The sequence below is a fragment of the Haemorhous mexicanus genome, chromosome 6 (genome assembly GCF_027477595.1).
Source record: "Haemorhous mexicanus isolate bHaeMex1 chromosome 6, bHaeMex1.pri, whole genome shotgun sequence".
Lineage (NCBI taxonomy): Eukaryota > Metazoa > Chordata > Aves > Passeriformes > Fringillidae > Haemorhous > Haemorhous mexicanus.
The window spans coordinates 25,867,517-25,889,421 of record NC_082346.1 but is presented as its reverse complement, the minus strand read 5'-3'; the positions used below and the strand labels follow the sequence as shown (position 1 = coordinate 25,889,421).

Here is a 21,905-nt window from a genome sequence, read left to right as displayed (position 1 = left end):
GAGATCGGGTGAAACCCTAGCGAGAAGCACCAACATCAGCACTGCCTTCTTGGGAAATAGGAGTCATTCTGAAATCTGGAACAAGAATCAAGTTCTGTGTCTCAGGAAAAATGGTAGGAGATGGAACTTAAAGGTACATCAGTACATTTTCGAAATAATACAGGTCCAACCTAGTTTGGCTTGTATAAAGGTAAATCTTTATTCTCTTCTGACCTAGTTTCCTAAGCACACGCAGTTTCTGCAAATCCCTGCAAGAACCGTGGGTAACCTTCACCACTAACAGGACACCAGTGCTTAAGGAGCTCCGGTGGTTCACAAGTTATCGTGAAGGGTGCAATGAACCTCTGAGGAGGAAGCAATTTTGTTTAAAAGTCATTGTATCTTTCAAAAGCATTTCGAGGCTCAGTTCTCAGCCACACTTTCTTCTGCTCTAACAACTTCCAGAAATTCTGCTCCAACCCCGGTTTCACACTGTGCTTGTCTCTAGATATCCGTAGCCAGCCCAAAGAATTTATAATCCATTTAGGGAGATTGAAAAATAAAGAAAAATCTCAGCAAGCATGTTCCAGAAGTCCGGGTCTCGCACAGCACGCGTGTCCACGCAGCCCGCGTCGGCGATGCGCACAAACCCCGCACCGCGACCGCGCCGCGTTCCCAGGACTGGGTTCGGCCGTGTGCCCGTGCCCGCGGGCAGCCCCGCTCCCGCTCCCGCCCCGCCGGCCCGGCCGGACACAGCGGCGCGGCCGGAAGCGCAGCGCGGCGGCGGCGGGTGCCCGGCGGGGCGGCGGCGCTGGAGCCGAGGAGGCCGGGACCGACGTGGCCGGCCGGGAGAGGCGGAGCCGAGGGGCCGCCGGGCGGGGCAGGCCCGCGCCGAGCCGCGGCTGGATGGCAGCGGTGGCCCGGGGCACGGCGGCGGTGGCGCACGGTAACTGCGGCTGGCGGCCCGGGGGCGCAGCCGGGGGCGGGGGTGGCCGGGCCACGGCCGCCGCTGCTGCGGTGCGAGGGGGGACGGCGGGGCCGGGTGCGGCAGCGCGGCTCAACCACGGCCGGCGGGACGGGGTGAGCGGGGGCGGGCAGCGCCACACGCAGCGCAGCCGAGTCCGGCTCTGGAGGTGTCCGGCCCGAGCGAGCGAGGGACAACTTTGGGAAAGACGTGGCGGGGAACGCCTGGCGGGGCCGCTGCTGCCGGCAGAGGTGCCCCGGCCCGGCGGGACCGTGGGCTGCGCGCCGCTCGCTCCGGGGTCACGGCTGCCCCGGACTCCCGGGGCCGCGTCCCCCCTCGCAGCGCGCCTTTGCCGCAGCTCGCCGGGGGAGCGGCGCCGGGCGGCTACCGCTGCGGATGTGCCCGGGGCTGCGAGCGCAGTCCCGGCGGGACGCAGCCGAGAAAGTTTTAGAAGTCCCTCCTCCTTTAGACGATGCCGCGAGAAGGTCTCGGAGCGGGGGCTGCCCCGCGGGACGCGCGGAGCGGGGGGGCCGGGTCTGAGCGGCCGCAGTGGCACAGGGACCCCGGGCGGCAACCAGTGTGCTGCCCCAGAAAGGTGCGTGAGCAGCGCTCGTTACTAATTCGCCCCGCGGCAAACATGTCTCGCTTTGCATCGCTCAGCGTTCTTCTAGTGGAAAACCCGCGCTGTCTGTCCCATCCGCCGCGATGTGACAGACAGTGACACGAGCAGCCCACGGTCTCGCCACGTTAATCGCCTGCGGTGAGAGCGGGGCCGGAGCCCGGCCAGGGCTGGGCGAGGGCAGCGGGAGCGGCGCGGTCTGCCCGGCCTGTGCTTCGGGCTGCCACGGCGAGTGGGGTGTGAGGAGAGACGTCCCAGCTAGCCCAGGGGGAATGAAGGCCATTGCCTGGTCCTCAAACTTCCCTCTCATCCTAGGGATGAAAGGATGCAGAATGGGGAAAGAGTCGCAGTCTCCCAAACTCCGTTAGTGTTCAGTCGATTTCAAATGCCTTCCTTGCCAGCTCGTAGGTTTGCCCCGGGTCTGTAATCTGTTCCGATCTATGATCCATTGTTTGTAATCCTGTGCATCCCCAGCTTTTAGCTGCGCACGCTGTCATTTGCAGAAATGTGAGTCTGTGCAGAGTGGTTTTTTATGGGAGGGATGGGGCAAAAAGGGAAGGGTCCCACCAGAGCAGTGCATTCCTTAGAGATGGGCAGTGATTCAGAGAGAAGGGCGTGCTCAGGGAGTACTGGAGACCTTTTGTGCTTCTGCCGAGGTCAGGGTTTCCAGGAGGAATTCAAAACTCTCCACCGGGCTAATGGAGGGAGGTGGCTCATGCAGAGTTTTTTTGGCTGAAAATTATGCTTCCTCCCTGGAAAAAAACTTTTTTCCATTCCACGCAGTACTCTTTTGCAACTGTAAGACCAGGCAACTGGCTTCCAGGGAAAACACTAGTAAAAAAAGCCTTTCCTTTTAATTTTTTTCCTTTCAACAACATCTGAAATGTTATTATGTGGCAATGAGCAACTGCACTGAGAGAAGAAATTGTGTGGTCTGAGAAGGCAGAATGTTGAGGAAGAGAGTAATAGATAGAAACATGGTCATCATGTCAGTGTTTAATTTTCTCTTTTCCAGTAGATTTTTGCCTTGGCATTTTAATTTTGTCCATGTTTTCTCAGTAACTGCCTCCTACAGAGTTGTTCAGTGAGCACTGTGAGGTAGGGGAGGCCCTGGGAGCCTCATGGATCTCCTGGCTTAGTGTGCAGCTTCCTCTGCCCCTGCTCAGGAGCATATAAATGGCAAATTCTCATTTATTTTTTCTTTCTGGGCTGGGAAAACCTAATGGTTATTCCAGTCCTGAGGCTGTTGCAGGAAGAGCTGAGCAGACCTGAGTCCTGAATGCTCAGACGTGGTGCTCTGGAGGATGCTGCCCGTGGTCATGGTCACCAGGTTGTGAATCAAGCACAGTTGGGAGCTGTGATCCCAGACAGAGAATTGTCAAACCTAAATTACCTGCTGGCTATTTTTCTCCCAGAGTTGCAAATTCTTAAGTATGTGATAAACCCTACTTGAGAAAACACATCTCTGAACCTGCCTTGTAACCATAGGTGTCTCTGAGAGCCTCCAGTGCTTTCTCTAGAAATTTCTCAAGATATTCTCTGACTGGGTTCCTAAAGCAGATGCTGTTGTCTAAAATTAAGGGTAGATATAGATTTCCTCCACCCTTTGCAACTGTTTTGACGGAGTATTATTTTCCTCTTGATCAGTTTTTCCTATGACTACATCTCCACTGCTATTTTTTTCCTCTTAAATACTTGCCATAGGGGTAACCAGTTTGAATGTTTGAATTTAGAGACTTTGCTAATGTTCTGATGAGGTGGAGAAGCAAAGGGGCTGTAGAGATAAAAAAAGTGCTGCTTGGTTTTTTTTGGTTTTTTTTTTTTTTTTTGTTGTTTTTTTTTTTTTTAGCAAGTGGTTATGGTGTGTTAGGAATAAGGAAATGCTGGGAATATGCTCTAAACAATTATCTGGACAGAAAGAGCAGTTCAGGTGTGTCCTGAACAATACACTATTTCTCATAGATGTTTTATAAACATGAAGAATTTATTGCATGAGATATGGGGCTGTTCCTGAGGCATGATGTAATGATGGTCTGGCTGCACAGGAGTAAAGAAATGTGCTGCTTTTTCCTCATCTAAGTAACAGCAGAATAAAGACCTGTGGACCACAGAAAGCTGAACCAACACTAATGTGAGTTAGGGGAATCAGTTTTCTACACTTTATACCCGTTTGTTTTCCACCACCATCCCCTTTTTGAGGAACCTGATCCCTTTTGTGGCTGGAAGAATGACATGAAGCCAAGTATGCAAACCCTTTTCAGAGTCCTGGACATGACCTTTGTCCTGTGTACTACTGTGCCTCGGTCTCTGAGACCCTTTCAGGTGTCCCTCGGGGCTTTTGTGGGTTGTGAGTGTGGAGAATGAAATGCAAGAAATCGACCTGTTGAATCAATTGCAGTGTTTACTTTTCCAGATTGATTCTCAAAAGCTGTGACAATGTTACAGGAGAGATTTGTGTTGCTTCCCATCATTGCTGAGCTCTGTGTGTGTGTTGCTCCTTCATAGGCATGCATAGTTGTATAAATTCTGATTTATTTTGGTGTATTCCTCACAAAGTTCTCAGTCATTTTGTAGGTCTAATCCAATCATAGGGGATGAGGACATCAATCAGGCCCACTCCAGGGTTGGAAGGGGTGTAGGCCTGAAGGACTTCAAAGGGATTTAATCTTTGCAATGAAATGGTATCTGCATCAGCTGTTTCTTTTTCTCAAAATTAAAATACAAAAGCCAAACCAAAAAAAAACCCCAACAAAAAATAGTGCTGGAGATTCTGCATCCTAGATAACCTGTTTCAGTATATCCCCACTTTTGCACTATGTATATTTGTCTCTTCACCTTCAGGCTAAATCTTGTTTACCATTTGAACTGATGTAGAAGAATAGTTGAGTACTTTCCCCCATTCTTGTGACTCCGATTGTATGCAGGCTGTTCTGTTCCTTTGGTGTTATCTTTTTGAGACTAAACACACCCAGGTCCTTTGGTCATTTTTCCAGGTCATGCTCTCTACACTCTGGTTTTTGTTTCTTTCCCCTTCAGTGTCTCAGATTTTTGCATGTGTTTTATGAGGAAGAATATGTGGGGCTGGATGTGATCTGTTGGCTAAAGACTTACCTGTGTGAGACCCACAGTGTGACTACTACTGTGTCCCAGGATGATTTTTACCTTTTTTGCAGCAACATAAACCTGCTGGCTTGGAATTAATTTCTCAGTCAGTATGTGCTTTTTCTTTGTGGCATGTTGGAATTACTGTTCTGTCATTTCCATTTGATTCCACACCTGCCTCCCCAGCCCTTAGTGTACTGTTCTGTGCTGATCTTTATTGAGATTGGTTTGATAGTAGGTTATAGGTAGGTATGGGGTTCCTGCAGCCAGATCAAAACGCCACAATAAGATGCCCCAAAATCCTGAGCTGGTTTGAACTTACTGTGTTGAGGGATTTCAGTTTTTTTGTTACAAGAGAAAACTGATAGCATTAGTGTTCCTTGCTCAACTAGCCAAGCCAGTGTCTTCACTGATTCCTTCTTGCATCCCTGCTCCTGATGGTCGCTGTGCTTGGAGATTGGTGTTCTCCTTCAGAGAAGCCATGGGACCCTGTCCCTTAATTTCTTTTTGATTGCTTCTGATTGCAGCTTGGCCTTCTTCCTGCAGTGTTTTTCTTCAGGGACTGAAATTGGCAAGGGGTTACGAGTTTAAAAAAGCAGTTTTTCCTGCTTGTTTTTTCTGATGCTGCTCACTGGTGGAGTCTGGTGTGAGCATGGAGAGGCAATGCTTCGTGAAGGAGGGGGGTACAAGGGGCAGCACTGGCCTTTCATCCACGGCCTTAGATTGGCTCCAGCATCCTGAATTTTGTCTTGAGAATGACAGGTCCCTTTCTATCTGGCTGTTACTTAATGCTTTGATATCTTTATCAATTTCTTATCTTATAGGTAACTACCAACTGATCATTTAATTTGATCAAGAGTCCTTCAGAGGATTGAAGTTACTGGTGTGTAACTTCTCCCACCTTTTTTTTTCCTTTTATAAAGGTAGGTGAGGCATGATGCTTCTCCAGCCTTCTTGTGGCCTTCCCATACTCCTGCAAATTTTCAAAGACGGTCACTGATGTTACAGAGATTAGACTGGTTTCTTATATGCTTTCGGGTGAATGCTGTTATTACCTCTCAAGAGCTGTTTTGTGAACATTTGTTAGATCTGTCTTTTTCTAACCCACCCTTTCCTCCCATTTCCAAATTATTTTTGCTTGTCACATTTTACTTTTTCTTCTGGATATTGAAGGAATATTTGTACTTCAGCCTTTACATAATTTGCTTTCTTTCTCTCTTTGTCAATGACTGTAATTATCTTTATTTTTCTCTTCTAACATGCCCTCTTCTCCAGTTTTCTTGTGACTGCAGAGCTCTTACTAACAGCTGTGCTGATTTTGACTAAGAGACCATCTAATCCAGTAGCCTTCTACAAAAGGATAAAAACAGGACAAGTAGATATGGTATTTTCAAGTACACTTCCATTCTCCCACTCCTCTCATATCAGGGAATTTCCTCTGTCTAATGTGAGCTGTTTAACCCTTAACAATCAATATATTTGTCTTTCTAGTACTTGTCCTGTCTTTAGATGAGTGCATGTAAAATTTTTCATCATTTTTGGAGAAGCACTATCGCACAAGTTGCCTGCTGATGAAGGATCATGTTTGTTTGTTTTGAAGCTGACCCTCACTGGCTCCTTGTGGATGGGTGTCAGCACTTGTGTCTGATGAGATGGTGAATAACCTAACCAGTTCCCCATCTTTTCACCACTCAAGAGTTTACTGTTACATTGCCTGTCTTGCATCCTAATTCGTTACAGGGGTGCTGTTCCATGCCCAAGAGAAGACTTACCTGGTAGCATCTCTGGTCAATACCTTTTGCTGAAGCCTTGGGACACTGAAGGGCAAGAACAAGGGTACTTGGAGTCCTTGTCCAGCCCATCTGAAGGGAAATAGTGAAAGCCTCATGCTTTCCCAAGATGTCTCAGTTTCATGCACCCATTGATAAACAGCCTCTCTGCCCTTTAGTGCTGTGTTGAAATCAAGAAGAGTTTCAGGTGTTCCTCATGGGTATTCATACCTGTGTTAAGACACTGAAAGGAGGGCTTGGTGTGTCCAAGGCTTTTCCTCTGGGATGGTGGAACAGAGGGCTGAACATGTTTTCAGGACTTCTTTCCCCTTATCTTTTCAGAGATTGGCCAGCCTGGCTGAGACCACTTAGCAATGACAAAACGAAAACTCCTGCTTGATGGCACGCTCTCCTTGTTGCTGATCGTGACCTGTGAAGCTCAGCAGCTCCCGAGGAGTCATGTTGCTGCCAGTTCTGGTTCTCTGTGTGACAAGGAGGCAGACTCTTGGGGACACCTGTTCAGCAGCGAGCGGCTGGATGCTTGGATCTGTTCCCTCATCGGTTCCTTCATGGTGGGGCTGAGTGGGGTCTTCCCCTTGCTGGTGATCCCCCTTGAGACAGGAGCTGCGCTGCGCTCCGAAGGTGAATCTGCCAGCTGCATTGGCCTTTCTGAAGCCAGCTGTCCTGAGATGTGACAGCAGCACAGTGGTGAACAGGACCTTGTCACAGAAATGTTGTTCTCTAGAACAGAAAGTCTGTTTTTGGTCCTTTAATGAATTTAATGAACCTGTGAATTTGAAAGGGAGTCCTTTGACAAATGTTAGCCCTGGATGGAGCCTGTACAAAGAGTACTGTTTTTCACCCTGCTTGGTTCAGGATCCACACACTACTGTCCCAGCCAAGTGCTGTCAGGGCTTTTTCTTGCACTCCATTTGGTTTGTGCTCTCTCCTTTGAAAGCTTGCTTTGCAGATGCTTCCAGTTTGGGTTTCTTGGTGCAAAATCTCAGCTGGAGATGTTTTGGTTCCTGGCTAAATAGTGATCAGTTTCTTCTTGTTTCTTCTTTTTCTTTTTTTAGCTGGGTCACAGCGTTTGAAGCAGTTGTTGAGTTTTGCAATTGGTGGGCTACTGGGAAATGTGTTTCTCCACCTGCTTCCTGAAGCCTGGGCCTACACATGCAGTGCAACAACAGGTATGAGAGCCTTATGTGCCTGGAAGCAGCTTGTGCTGTGCCTGTTTTGGGTGTGTTCTGCCTTGAAAACCCAAGAACAGCCAGTCTGGGTCAGCCCAAAAACTGGTCTAGGCTGGCAACCTTTTTCAAGTAATATATAAAAGCAACTGCCTAGGGAAGGATGTGAAAATAAAAAGCCACACAGGTAATACTTCATCTTTGTACTCAGCAATCCTCCAAAGACTTTGAAATTAGAGGCTTCCTCAATTTGCCATGGTTTCTTTATGTTTAGTAACTTGGAATGGTTTTCTTGTTTATTGACTTTTCCTGTCATGCCTTTGACTCCTGTAAATCTCTGTTGATTTTATTTTGTCCTTTTGTAGGAAAGGGAATGCTTCTTTAAGCTGATGGGACGTTATAGTTGTGTATGTGGTCTGGTACATGAACATGTTCACCGTCTTAGCTGGGGATCAGGTGCACCTTTTTTACAAATCTGTCCCTATAATAGTGTTACTCCTAGAACCTCTTTCTTGGCACTAACTGGGGCCCCTCTGTTGGATGTTTTGATTTATGGGTGCTCATGTGTTGCAGTCTTTGCTCCGTGAGAAATCATGGAACATTGCCTATAGAGCCACAATTAAGATTGGAGGGTGGGGCAGGGGAAGAAAAAGGAAATGGAGGTGACAGACACTTGTGTTTGTCCGCAAACTAAACACTGAGTTGGTATGGACCTTTTGGTATCAGTGTAGCTCCTTCATCCCTCAAATAGCCAGGGGTGCTGAAACCTATAATGTTTGTATCTATCTGCTTCAGCAAACTGGTATCATAGAAGGCAAGTGCTGCTGCATCCCACCTGTTGAGAAACTAAGAAGTCATTTTTTTCCTGCTGAAAATATGAGAGAGGGGAGATGATGCCCTGGGTTTCCCAGACTTTCTTGCACCTATGTCCTGGGGTTTCAAATCTGCCAGGCCTTTAGTCCTCTTCTTCATCACAGCTCTAGCACTGTCAGCAGAACCTGCTGTACTTTTTTTCACCCTTTCTTCAGTGGTTCCCAAATTACTCTGTCTTCCTGCTCAAGCTTGTTTGCGTCTGCCAGACTGTCCTGAAGTATAAAGGTTTCCTTGACCCATGTGAGTCCTGGTACGGAGTCTTTCTGTTCTTCCATTGCAATGCAGTTTCCATTTCTGGCAGAGAGGCTGAATGGATTATTATCTCAAAAGCTTAACTGTAATTGAAAAGAAAGTTTGTAGCTTTGGGCTTAATAACTTGCTGAGGTGTGGCAGAAAGGGGAAGGTGAGTTTGTAACTCCACTAATGGCAGAATTCATGTCAGGGCTTGCTGCTCAGTAGGTACAGCTGCTGGATTTTTGTTGATATAATCTTCACTTGCCTCTGGAGCTCAGGGAAATTCCCAGTGTTGTCAGGAAATATTCTGGGTTGAGCTGATATGGGAAAAGGGATGGTAGCTCTCACTCTGAGCGTCTCAAGATGATGATATCTTTTAGATCAAGAATGGGCAAGTTAAACTAATCTGTTTTGAGATGTGTTTACTCCTCCTACCTCCAGGGAGTTTTTCCACAGTAATTTTTTTTTTTTTTGTCTTGGAACTGCGTGAAAAGCTATGTATTTAATAGAGACATGAAGATTTCTCTTTTGCCCTTCAGGAGAAGGGCAGAGCTTTCAGCAGCAGAAGCTTCTGGGACTCTGGGTGATCATTGGTTTCCTGACCTTCCTGGTGCTAGAGAAGATATTCCTAGAGAAAGAGGAGGAGTATCCTGGTGTGGTAAGTTGGCAGCCTGAGGTGGGGGAGTACTCTTATATTTGAAGCTCTGTACTAAATACCTCAGCTGCCCTATCTGACAGTGTCAGGAAATTATCCTGTAGCTGTGAGTACCTTGTCATTGCCCTTTGAGAGTTCTTTGTCACTTCTTTGCCATTGGTCTGTAGGAGTAGGTTTCATCTTCAGGCTTTTGTTTTGTGGTTTTAACTGAGATGTCTCACTTCTGGTTTGGTTTTGTTCTTTATGTGGTAAGTGTAAAAGAGAGCTCCTGTTCTGTGGGGGCTGGGAGCTGGAGCACTCTGCAAATCAGACTTTCGCTCAACTAAGTTTTGAGGACTGACAGTTTGCTGGTGCATGTTCCACGGACCCATCGTGACTCATTCTCTTTCTGGGTCCTCAGTCAGGACAAGGGCTAGCCTTCTTGAAGATATTTCTTCTTGGTTATGTCCAGGACCAAATGTTTGTTTGGGTGACTTTGTGTGGTAGAAGGGATTTATGACTGGCCAGGTAATCCTAAGTTCAAAAGAGTCACCCAGCTGCAAACGGGAGGTGTAGATGAGGTAGCAGAAGGTAATTCCAAGACAGAGGAGAGCACCTAGTCTTCAGACATCTGCACAACTCCTAGTTCCAGCTCCTTTAGACTGTTCAGTCCTTGCTGTGCCATGACTTTTGAGAGGGGAAACTGTAGGTCAGGCAATAAGGGCAATTAGGGGTTAACTCTGACTCAATGTGAGACTTTAATGCCTGAAAGGAACTTCATCTTCTCATTTAGAGAGAGGCTGAAATCCTAGATAAATATTTTGTTGTTTGGAGCGTGATGATCCCAGCTATAGAATAATTCTGTAGACTTAGTTGTTCTGCTGCACTGGGGAGAGCAAGACTCTTCCCCCCATCTCCTGCCCAGATGGAGTTGTGTTTCTCTGGGCAGCAGCTGCTATCAGGAGGCACAGGCTTACCTCCCTTATCTTTCTAGTGGAACTTGAGTCATGCTGAGGGGCTGTGACTCCAGTTCCTCCCCATTCTATTTGTCTTGAGGACTGGGAGGTGTTAGCTCTTGTTGTCTTTCAGGGCAGATGTCACAATGCTCTCTGAATCTGTCTCATTTCTGGCAGTTGGTATTAAACCAGGGTGTCAAAGCTGCTGAGTCAGAATGTAAGGACAAAAGGATTAAGGGTGAAGGTTGGATTTCTGACCCACTGAAAAAAAGTCAGTGACAAGTTTTTTTCCCCTAATTTAGGACTGTGATTCCAAAACACCATCAGGAAAGATTCCCAATGGAAGTGGCTGCCCCCTGCCAAAGGGATCCTCTCAGTCCCAAAGACGACAAGCTCAGTGTAATGGCTCTTCTCTCCAGTCTGGTGCAAAAAACAACAGAATCAAGGTAAGAGGCCCACAAACTCACCTTCACTTTTTAGTCAGGAATTGTCTGTGGAAAGACTGTGCTTGAGTGGGGAACTCGGCATTTGAGTTGTGCTTGATTTTGCTCTGTCAAAGTGTGTCCTGGTCACAGCAGGGAAGAAATAGCAGACTTGGAGAAAATATACACTGCAGCTTATGTGGAAAAATCAGTATTATAAAGGCACAAGTGTGATGATGTGCATTTTGGCTGAATTCTGGTACCAAAATACAGAATTTAATGTTTTGTTACTCTATATTTATAGTTAATATGTCTTTACTGGCCTAATTTTTTGCAACATGGTTTCTCTGTTCTCTGCTGCCTGTATTGTACCAACTCTGAGCTCCACTTTTCCTTTTAAGGCACCTTTTGGAAGTGTTTTGACACCTTTAGGAAGTGTGTTGAAGCTACCCAGTGTAGAATTTAAAAGTTCAGTTTCTCAGATTATCAGTTTACCTGCTACCAAAAAGGACTTCTTGTCCACTTCTGTCTCCAAACCTGTATTTCCCATCGCTTCCTTTGCACTGGATCTCATCTGACCTCACAGTGAGCCTATTCAAGGAGCTAAACAGGCAAAGAATTTGCTTGTCTACACCCACACACCCACCTCCCACCCCCTGGTCTGTTTCTCTCCTAACTTAGCTTCTTGAATCAGCTTGGCATGCAGACAGGCAGCCTGTAGTGCTGGGATAAGGGAGATCAGCAGGCTCATAGGACTGGAGGTGGAGGAAGAGTCCTGCACCATGGGGAAGTGGATAACCTCTACATTGGCTTTGCTTCCTGTTCCATGTTACTATCTTTGTACTGTGGAAAACCCTTCTGGGGTTGTGAACATTACAAGAGAGAGAGAGTAAACAACCACTTTGGTGAAGGAGGACCTGCAATTTGAGTTTGAAAGCCCATAAAAATGTGCAAGATTGTACAAGAGTAACTGGGCAGAAAGTGTGCTTGCATGAACTAGTCCAAAGCTGGGTATGTGGTCAGGCAGAGGCTCTTCAGTCTTTCTATTTTAAATCTGTTTTGCTGTAACTTTATAGCTCTTCCTACAGAACATGAAAGTTATGCTGAGGTCACTGAGTATTTTTGACATCTGTCACATTCATGTAATTTGTACATAACACTGCACAAACTGCAAGGTGCCATGTGGATGTTTCTAGAGGTGGTGGTAGTGAAGACACCAATATTACTGGGTTATGAAACATTGTGCCCTAATTTTGGCAGGGTTTATATAAGGAACTATAGACTATTGATTTCAAGTAGAAATGAAAGACAGATAGATGTGATACAATTGCTCAGGGCATGGTCCTAATATAAAAAATAATAATGTAATTAATGCTAATTGATACAATTTTATGTAAGATAAATTCTTATCAATGAGACATTTTTCCTGCCTCTTATTCAGGCATAAAATTGTTTAATAAAGGTCATGACAAATGTATATAAAACATAACTTTCTCCCCCATTCTAATCCAACTTTGCTAATATTAGCTGTATTAAAAATTTGTTATTCTGTCTTATCAAAAGAGACTAGTTTAATGCAGCCCCACTCAAATCTGTTTGAGTTATTATTTTTCCAAGTTATTATTTATAAAAACAGTATATCTTCACATTTACAGGTACTGCCTTACATAAATGGCACATTGTGACTGCATGAAGTCAGCGAGAGCAGCTAAACTGAGTAACTTCATCAGAAAAAAGTGCTGAATTTTTAACAGGTTTTGATACATGCAATTATAAGGAATAGATTAAGAAGGACCTCAGATCATATTTATGAGATAGGGATAGTTTCTAGTTAGTCAGTGCTTTGGAAAAACACGTGAGGATTACAGTAGGAAATTGTCTGAAGACATTGTTCCCTCATGGTGCCACAGCCAGGAGGATGGGTGAGTAGGAAATAATATGTAAGAGGAGAGGTGAGAGTTCCTCTTTCCCTATAGCAGTAGTGAAGCAGCTGTCTGGCTTTTTCCAGTAGTGCTATCCAAATATCCAAAATACTACTAGTAATTTGTAGAGGAGCCCAGAAAGAGATGAAATAATATTTTAAGTTTGCAGTACATGGTAAGTCACTTTCTTTAGTTTAGCTCTGTAGTCATGGCAGATCAAGGGTGACTTAGAGTATACAAATAACCATAGAAAAATGACTAAATTTAAATAGTTACAGCTATAGCAAAGAGTAGTAGTCTAGAACTTAGAGACAACTCTCTAACTGAGGGTAACTTGCCAATGGACCAACTTGACTTAGAGATAGCAGATTTTTTTGTCACTTGTGAACTGTAAGCTGTGGTTTAAGCTGCTCTCTACAGAGTATTTGATATTTTAAGAAACAATGAAATTTGTGCACAAATTAAATTCTTTCAGTTGTGTTACGTGGAAGGTTTAGGCAACCTTCCAGCTTTAACACCCTAACACATCTGTTCAGTTTTACAGACGGTTGTTGATATGCATGAATTAGAAACTTGAGACTTAATGGGTGTAGTTTTAACTATGTACCTTCTGATCTTTTAATCTGAATATTTTAATAGTCTTCCTGGTAGGGTGGAAATTATCAAACCTACCAAGATACTCCTGTGTTGTTAGCCTGTTTCCTTAGGCAACAACATAAGCAGTCATTCCATCTGTCTGTCCATCTGTTCTGCCCTTCATTTTCAATAACTTTTGAACCCATAATTAATTTTCCTTGAGTTCAGGAGAGGATAGGAGTCTTGAGGGTGATCAAATTTCTTCAAGTTCCATAAAAATCAGCATGACAGTAGAGGGGGAAGGCAAAAGGATGCCCTGTTGGAAGCCACAGCTGGAACTGGGGTGCCACGTGCTGCCCGGCCGATGCGCCTGGCTGCAGCTGGGCATGGAGCTGCCATGCCATGTGTGCTGGGCAGGGCACATGCAGGAAGTGGTGGTGCTGGGAGTGAACAGAGCAGGTACTCCTGAAGGAAGGAGTGGAATCCATGGCATGACAGATTTTTTTTGTTCTTCTGTTCGCTCAGAAACCCCTGTTTCTTCAGCGAACAAAAAGGGAAAGATACTATTTAAATGAACAAAGTCACCCTTCAGGACTTGATTATTTGTAAGTTGTAGTGAGTTGACTGTTGTCCACATACATATGTTAGAACTTCTGCTTTTTAGCTGCTGCTAGAATTTCTCGTAGCTTGAAAATGGCTGATGGGAGGTTTCTTTTGCATGCAGACATAGATCAGTTCTGTCCCTCACTGCAGCCTTTATTCCCTCAACAGGTAAAAACATTGTGTACACTACTTTTGCCGTGCTTATTCTTTCTTTCTCCCTGTGGCACATGGGGTCCTGGTTGATTTGTGGAAGTATGTTTTATTACACAGTGACATTAATTCTGAAGCATGAACATAAACACTTCATCTGGCTGTGCTCTTTATGAGCAACGAGAACATCCTATTAGGGATTCGCAGAATGTAAATGTCAGAGGCTCATAACTGTCAAATCAACCCAATTTATTTCTGAGCACTCCAAAGCTTTGCTTCTTTCAGTGACAGCTTTTGCCCAAGCCACTGACAACAAAAAGTCATAATGTTTTAATCATGAAGCCTATTTTTTCCTCTATACAGTGATATGGGAAAGCATTTTTGTGTAAAACTTCTGTGAATAATTATTATTATCCTGTGGGGAAAACGCCATCACGTAAAAAAACATGAAAAGGAGAATTTTAGTCATATTTGGCTGTCTAGGAATGAGAGTATGAAGAATGAGAAGTAAAACTGTTCCATTTTTGTGTCTGGCTGCATGCATTTATTTGGGTTTCCTTTCTTATGAAAACATGCAGGGATCTTTTTTGCATTCATTGTGGAGATGTTACTTAGCCTATTATTTAAAAGTGGGGTAGGTTTTGCTTAATTATTAGTTTTTGTATTTATTCATCAACACACTTAAAAACATTTAGAGGCTACAAAGGTGCCCCATGATAGTGCAGTAAAAATGCCCTGCAGAAAGGTGGTGCTTTGGAGAGAGAGATTTGACAGAAGGTTCCTGGGTTGTTGCATACAATGACAGCAAGATGCCCCAAGCAGAGTTGATAGAAGCAGGGAAGAGCACAAGACCAAAAAGAGCTGATGAAGTCCATCAGCACTTGTGGTTGTCTAGCTGAACTCTGGCATCTGATGCTGTGGTGAAGTAAGAGTTTCAGTTTCCAGACAGTGTCTCCACTCCCTGGATACTGCCCTGTATCTGGAGTTCTTGCAGTCCAGAGACACCCTGATATTGGGCTAACTCCTTGTTTGATAATAATTTAAACTGAAGTCCCATATAGTGAACTTCAGTATCTCAGGACCAACATGCAGTAGTTTTTGTTAAATATGATGGGAAAAAACCCAAAAACATGTGAGCTAAAGAGCTGGGGTGGTACCCTTGTGAATTACTTTAGGTCAAATACTCAGATTTTGTCAGGAGATGACCCTAGTTAGAATGATAGAGAATTTTAACTTGGAGATGGACTGGTGAGGAAGACAGCTGCTTTGTGCTTATAATTTTAAGAAACGTGTTTATATGCAAATGCTGATACATGCTATCCAGCCTTCTAGTAGGTGGTTTTTTGGTGACTGTCATCACTATCTTCTCTTTTGATTCTTTGTTAAGGGAAAGCAAACCCACAAGCATGAACTTTTTTGGTACAATGTTTGAAGATTTATTTAGTTATAGAAAGCAATTCCAGCAGCATTTGTTCTGTTGCATTGTTCTTGCCAGCTTTTGAAGAGGAGATATTTAACAGTTGGATATTAAAGTACATGACTTGAAAACAAGATCAAGTCATATTTGAAGCCAGTCACCTGTGAAAATTAGTCAGTGTTACCTAAAATTGGTTTGACTTAAAATTAAATATATTCTTGCATTTTGGCTTTCTTCTTTTTCCTTTCTTTTTCTGTTTCTAGAGCTCTTCATCATTTGCATACAGTAACTATTCTAATCTCAGACAATACTTGCCTACCCTAAAACTTAGTTTACTCTAAAACCAAAAATTACATTTAATTTGTACTCAAGCACTGACATAGTTCAAAGATTTTCAGCAGAAGCATTGTGCTCTGTCCTTTCCCATCTGATAGTGACTGCATCACCCATGTCTAAGCTGGTTTTTATATCTTCTTACATCTCTCCCTTTATCAGGGACTCTTCCTTCTCTTTGCAGATTAGTGGATACCTCAATCTGCTGGCCAACACCATTGATAACTTCACACATGGCCTGGCAGTAGCAGCCAGCTTCCTGGTTAGCAGAAAGGTAAGGTTTCTGTCCCCAGCTCTGTATTGAAATGGAGAGGCCTTGTCTCAAGTGTGATACAACATGCAAAACAGCCAAAAAATGCAAGGAGTTCCTTCCTATTTGCTGGGATTTTCTGAGAAAAAGCAAGCTACAGTAAAGCTTAACCCTATCCTGATCCTCTGATGCAGAGCTTCTTTGAATTTGGGACACATTAGTCATTTGTACTGGCATTAGGGGATGGATTAGCTCATCTACCCTCATCTACTCAAAAGGCAGTCCAGAAATAACATGATGAGGATGGTCACCTCAAAAACTGGGACATAAACAAGGCAGAGATTTCATTGCATTTTTGCTTTTGTCTTCAACACTGATAATGGGCTATGGGGTCCCCATTGCCCTGAGCTGGACCACCATGACTGTGAGAATTATAAACTCCCAGTCAGCCCTGCACTGATGTGGCATCTGCTGCTCCAGCTGGATCCCTGTAAGTGTATGGGACCTGATGAGATTCATCCAAGAATACTGGAATTGTTTCCTAATCACTTTCTCTCTGCTGCAGGTTGGATTCCTAACCACAATGGCCATTCTCCTGCATGAAATCCCACACGAGGTGAGAGGGCTTTGTATCCTGCCATTGTGAGGGGGATTACAATGTGCTTCATCTGCCAAGAGGAGGTCTGGGTCTGGTTAACATCTTCTTGTCTTCTTGAAGGCTGCTTCCTCTGGGGAGACTGGCAACATTGAAAACCAGGAACAGTCTTAAAGCACTGGCCTGGTTGTGAATGACCTTTGTAACTGGGAATTTAGTATTCAAGTTCATTAACTGTCAGCTCTTGATTTTCTTAGGTTGGAGACTTTGCAATCCTACTTCGGGCTGGCTTTGACCGCTGGAGTGCAGCCAAGATGCAGCTTTCCACAGCTCTGGGGGGAATTCTAGGAGCCTGCTTTGCAATATGTGCTCAGTCACCAAAAGGAGCAGGTGAGGTTCCCTGGGACCTCTGTAGAAATGGGGGAGGACGCAGTGCTTTTCATCCTTCTGTATCTTCTTTCCTTTCTGTGTTGCATCCCATGGCTCTGTCTCAGTAATAACTGAAGCTTTCTGTATTTGTGCAGGAGAAACAGTAGCCTGGATCCTCCCTTTCACTTCTGGAGGATTTCTGTACATTGCCTTGGTAAATGTTGTGCCTGATCTCCTGGAGGAAAAGAATCCTTGGTAAGTTCTCTCTCCTGTTGTTCTGCAGCAATTCATGCTGCCAGGGGGCAGGGATATAACCCTTCCCTGTGCCTCTTCTGGAAGTGTGTGAATTCCAGCTTTCCAAATCCTATGGACAAGGCTGTAAACAAAATAGGCTGCTTGCTATCTCTTGCATTTGTGGGACTACAAAGACCCTCTGTAAATGAGAACTTTCACCTGGGTGAGTCCCAGAGATTGTGCTGGCACAGTATGCAGCAGGGCCAGCTAGAGCAAATTCCTGGGAAACATGTCCAGTAAGGACACCACTGCCCAGTCTGTGTTTTCAGCTTCCAGTACATACTGGTGCAGGGACTGTCTGAATCAGGGCCCCACAGAGGTGTGTATGTCTGATAACCATGCATGAATCTATCCTTCCATGCTTCTCTCAGCTCTCTCTGACCCTATCCATTAATTGACACCTCTGCAACCTCCTTTTGGCACCATTTTGCAGAGTTGGACTCTACTGTGTTTAGTGATGCTTCTTATTATATGGTTTTTACACTCTTGCTATTGATTTTTTTTATTAGGTATCACTGTGTTGCTGTGTGAGTAGAAAAATAATAGTTTTCTTCTCTTAATCACTCAGCATTTCATAGTCTGTCATTGTATTCCACCTCAGACATCTCTCTTCTGCACTGGTATATATATTCCAATGTATTTGGGTATCCCTCGTGTATTATTTTAGTTTCTTGCAGTCTAATTAAGGCTGTAGCAGGTCCAAATCCAGCTGTCCCACAGTAAAGGCCCTCTCAGATCTGCTGCCAGAGCTGCTCCTGAATGTTCCCTCCTATTTTAGTTGTAATAAGACAAGGAACTTTAGTAGTTTAAATAAGATGCCTTGGTTCACCTAATTAATTTTGACTGAAACAGTGCTCAAAAAAGCAGCTCCACAGTTCTTTCTGAGGAGGTAGGAACTTTGTAGAGAAATGTTAATTTGGGTTGGTAACCTCTTGTGTTGGCAGAGGTTGTTGGCAGAATATGCAGAAGTGGGAGGTACACAGTCACTTCAATCCAACATAAACCTGAGACAGTGCTAAAAGAATGGCCAAAATTGTTGGTGGGTTTTTTTCTGTAACTGTAGTTGTTAGCTGGATGAGGTCCCTAAAGTGTCTGTGCACATGCTGTGTAAGTGCTGGTTTCCTTGTGAGTGAAAGGACATGAATATCTATCTGAATAGCTACATGACTGAATCAGCTTGAATTGATTTGGAAGCCTGGAGTTGGGCCTTGCAGCTGAGTGGAGCAAGTCCATGCCAGTTTATAGACAACTCCTTTGCTTGGGATACTGGGAAGGTCTTCTCAGCTGTGTTAGTGACTTCATACAGCTGCTGTGTTCTCCACGTGGTAGATTTGGAAAGGCAAAGAACAAATCATTGGAGAGCTCTGTGCAGCTGCCTATGGGGATTGGTTTATGGCTCCTCCTAATTTTGCTGTTTCTTTCCCAGGAATTCCCTGCAGCAAATTCTGCTCCTGTGTACGGGCATTACAGTCATGGTGCTACTCGCGCTCACAACTGAGTGACCTCTGCGCAGACCTCATGATGCCTCCCAGAGCCACCACAGTGACTCTGAGCTTTACAAAGCAATAAGGAACACTAATGTTACTTCCCACGTGTGTGCGCGCAGATCTGGCTGCTAGTATGAGAAGCGGGTGACAGAGAGGTCTGGCTGTGCAAGACTTCATTCCCTGGCTCTCCTTTCCCCGTTCTGCTAAAATCCACACATGAGGGCTTCTGTTCTTTTTTTGTTTGGTTGGTTTTCATGGAACAAAAGATACACTGGGCAGAAATGAACTGAACAACTGCTCCACTGTGAGTGAATGATGTTTCATTTGGTTCATTCTGATGGAACTGCACCTCCCAAACTCTTGTGTGAAGACAGCAGAGGTGATTCCTGTAGCTGATGAAGATAAAGGATTTTTCCTACCACTTTAAGGGCTGGAGGCAGAACAGACAAAGCTTTAGCCAGGACCCCCTACCCATGAGAAGCTGATGGTGCTATGAGATAGAAGGGAAGAGACCCTTTCCAACTTGATCTCCAGCTGTTCATTGACACCACTTGTTCCTAAAGGTAGGATTGGCCTCAGCAGTCCAGCTCTTTTGGTCTATTTTGTTTACATTAAAATTGAGCCAAAAGCTTGAGGCACTTTAGGGTAGGTCACTACAATTAAATGACTCAGCTTGGAGATTACTTGCCTCAGCCATAACCACTCCAGTAGCTAGCACAGTCCAAATGTTTATCTGATAAATGATCAATAAATGTTTCTTCAATTGCCAACTACCAGCTCGCTCATGTCTGGAGCTGTTGTGACTGAGCTCCCTCTCCTCATAACCAGTAGTTGAACACACTTCTGAGCCTGCTCATGAGACCTGATTCATGCACCATCTGCCCCACACTGTTTCAGAGCTTTCTTGAGGTGTAGCATGTTAGACCTGTCCAGCATGCTGCAGTACCCCTAGACTGTCATGGCAGAGGTGCTTGAACAGTACAGCTGGTCAGCAACTGATAACTCCTGGTTAGCTTTTCTTCTGTTCAGTGTAGACTATTTAAGAACATGCTGTAGATGGCAGCCTATTTCTGGGGTTCTTACCTCACAGTGGAGTTCATCTGTTGAGGGCGAATGAATAAGAAATAATACTGACAGCTTTTAGATGGGAAGGTTGAAACTGCTGGTAAAAATATTTTTAAGTAAGGTGAGAAAGGGATATGAAAGGGTGACAATAAGTATGCTTTAAGAGGAGTTTTCTGTTATGTGATGCCTGGGATGAAATCTTTGGCAAGTTGAGACCAATAAAAATAAATAAAATTTCTAGTGCTTTCCTCCATCCCAGCTCATAGGGCTGACCAGGCCATAATTCCACAGGGATGTTTTATTGCCACAAAGATGTGCACAATTAGTCCCTTCTGAACTTAACTTTGCTTTGCTTAAATTTGTTTTAAAACAGCTCTAATTGAACTAACAGAGTGACTGAACACAAAACAGGTACCACAGTGTGATTTACACCAACTTGGCTCAGTCTTACCACAGGTTTTGTGAAGCAGTACAGCTCTCCAGTCTGCCCAGGGCCTTACCAAGAGGACTTGTGCCTTGAGAGGGCGATTTAGGTCAGAGCAGCAAGGCAGGTGTATTGCCCACAGCAGAGGCACTACTTCCCTAAGAGATTCCTGAACTGTTGACACAGTTCTTTTTTATGACAGCTCCTGTCCTACTTTTCAGTGAGTGCTGGAGAGCTCATGCTAGCAGTTCGGTCTGCCCAGGAACTGCTGTCTGAAATTTTTTCAGCTTTCCTTTCCCTGGACTTATATTAGTAACTCGTTTCACTTCAACAAGGAGGGAGGCTTAGTGCAATTGTTTATTCCTCTTTACAAAGTTGCCTTCCTGTGCCAGCTACTTTCTCCATCATTCAGTTGTCATGAGGTCTGAAGGTAGCGTCCATTTCCTGCTTTCCTGGAAGGATGATTAATCCACTTAGCCTGCAGGGACTGGGGGAGTTTGCCAGCCCTCTGGTTCTACCTTTGGGGGTTCCTTCTGCCCAGGGACTGCAGCTAAGCAGACCCTCTAACAGGGCTCTGGAGGAAGCAAGCTTGCACAGAAAGTTGTGCCTGCTGTTTCTCAAGATGTCTTTCCCAAAATAAGGCTGGCATTTAAGTTGAGGCATTGCCAGGTGAGTGCCCATGAGTTGGCGTTGTTGCATCAGCACTGAGCCTTGCCAAGACTGAAAACCACAGTTGGGATTTTATACTCAGCGTTCAGGAATGTGAAGTGGATGACACTGAACAAAGAATTTCTGAGCTGTTTTTCTTGGCTGCTATCACAGGCATGGATAGTCTGTGGTTCTTGGGAAGATACCCTGGTAGGAGGTAGCATGGGGTTGTGGGAGGGAGGGGGTTCAGTAGATTTCTACTGCATCAGCCCTGGGGCTGAGGATTGAGAGCCTTGGGAGAAAATGGAGCATCACTCCACCACATTTGTCACTTTTGGAAATGCAGAGAGAATTGTATTTTCTAGCTCTATTTTTTCAGCTGCTCTTATGCATTTTCCCCCTTCATCTGTATTGGTCTGCTCTGCATGGAGACAATAGAGATGAAATAAATGGTTTTCCATGTCGGTTTGTGTTGTTGGATTGTTTTATTTGGTTGGTTTAGGCTTTTTTTGAAGTTCCTACTTTCCTTTGATTTAAAAATCCAGTTTAAATTTCATTTGAATTACACAGACATATCTCTGGGTTAGTCTAGAGCAGTTTGGACTCTGGGTTGCTGTCAGACTTTCCCCAGACTTTCACAGTTGAAAGAAAAAGTTCTATTCCAGTTTCTTCTCTCTGCTGCCATGGAACTGTTGTCCAGGAGCAGTGTGGTAGAATCATAATTCTTGAGTGCTGCTCTGGTTCCCTGAAAAGCATCACCAAATAAGTTTCTCCTCTTTTGGGGGAAAGCTTGCATGGTAACTTTACTGTTCAGAGAGTTTTGTAATCATATTTGACTGTAATCAGTTATTTTTTAAAATCAAAAACCCTCAAGGCCTGTCTGGTTTCAGTTAACACTAAGCTGGATACCTGCCGTGTCAGACAAGGGTGCCATCATGAAAGGTTGTGTGTTCCAATTGCCCTGAAAGGACTAAGAGGAAATTCTCTACCCTTCAAAAACGTGGGTTCAGAAAATGTCTTATCCCACCCTTCA

At 44.7% G+C, this 21,905-nt stretch overlaps 1 protein-coding gene across 2 annotated transcripts; it reads left to right on the top strand.

Moving 5' to 3' along the window:
- Positions 1-814: 814 nt before the first annotated feature.
- On the top strand, positions 815-21,336 carry SLC39A13 (solute carrier family 39 member 13). 2 transcript variants are annotated; one of them, XM_059849342.1, is made up of 11 exons: positions 841-925; positions 5,489-5,587; positions 6,776-7,075; positions 7,510-7,623; positions 9,267-9,385; positions 10,620-10,763; positions 15,925-16,014; positions 16,556-16,606; positions 16,843-16,975; positions 17,110-17,209; positions 18,675-21,336. In XM_059849342.1, the coding sequence occupies exons 3-11, from the start codon at positions 6,808-6,810 to the stop codon at positions 18,748-18,750; spliced, it is 1,095 nt and encodes a 364-aa protein (XP_059705325.1). In that variant the 5' UTR covers positions 841-925; positions 5,489-5,587; positions 6,776-6,807; the 3' UTR covers positions 18,751-21,336. The 2 variants fall into 2 exon arrangements, with proteins under 2 accessions (XP_059705326.1, XP_059705325.1); XM_059849343.1 differs by lacking the exon at positions 5,489-5,587 and having other exon boundaries at positions 815-925.
- The last annotated feature ends 569 nt before the right edge of the window (positions 21,337-21,905 follow it).

Excerpts from the sequence above, each read along its gene's own strand:
- SLC39A13 (XM_059849343.1), top strand. The coding sequence starts at position 6,808 with ATGACAAAACGAAAACTCCTGCTTGATGGCACGCTCTCCTTGTTGCTG. Across the intron at positions 16,015-16,555 it reads GCTTCCTGGTTAGCAGAAAG|GTTGGATTCCTAACCACAAT; the intron begins GTAAGGTTTCTG and ends TCTCTGCTGCAG. Across the intron at positions 16,976-17,109 it reads TCAGTCACCAAAAGGAGCAG|GAGAAACAGTAGCCTGGATC; the intron begins GTGAGGTTCCCT and ends GTATTTGTGCAG.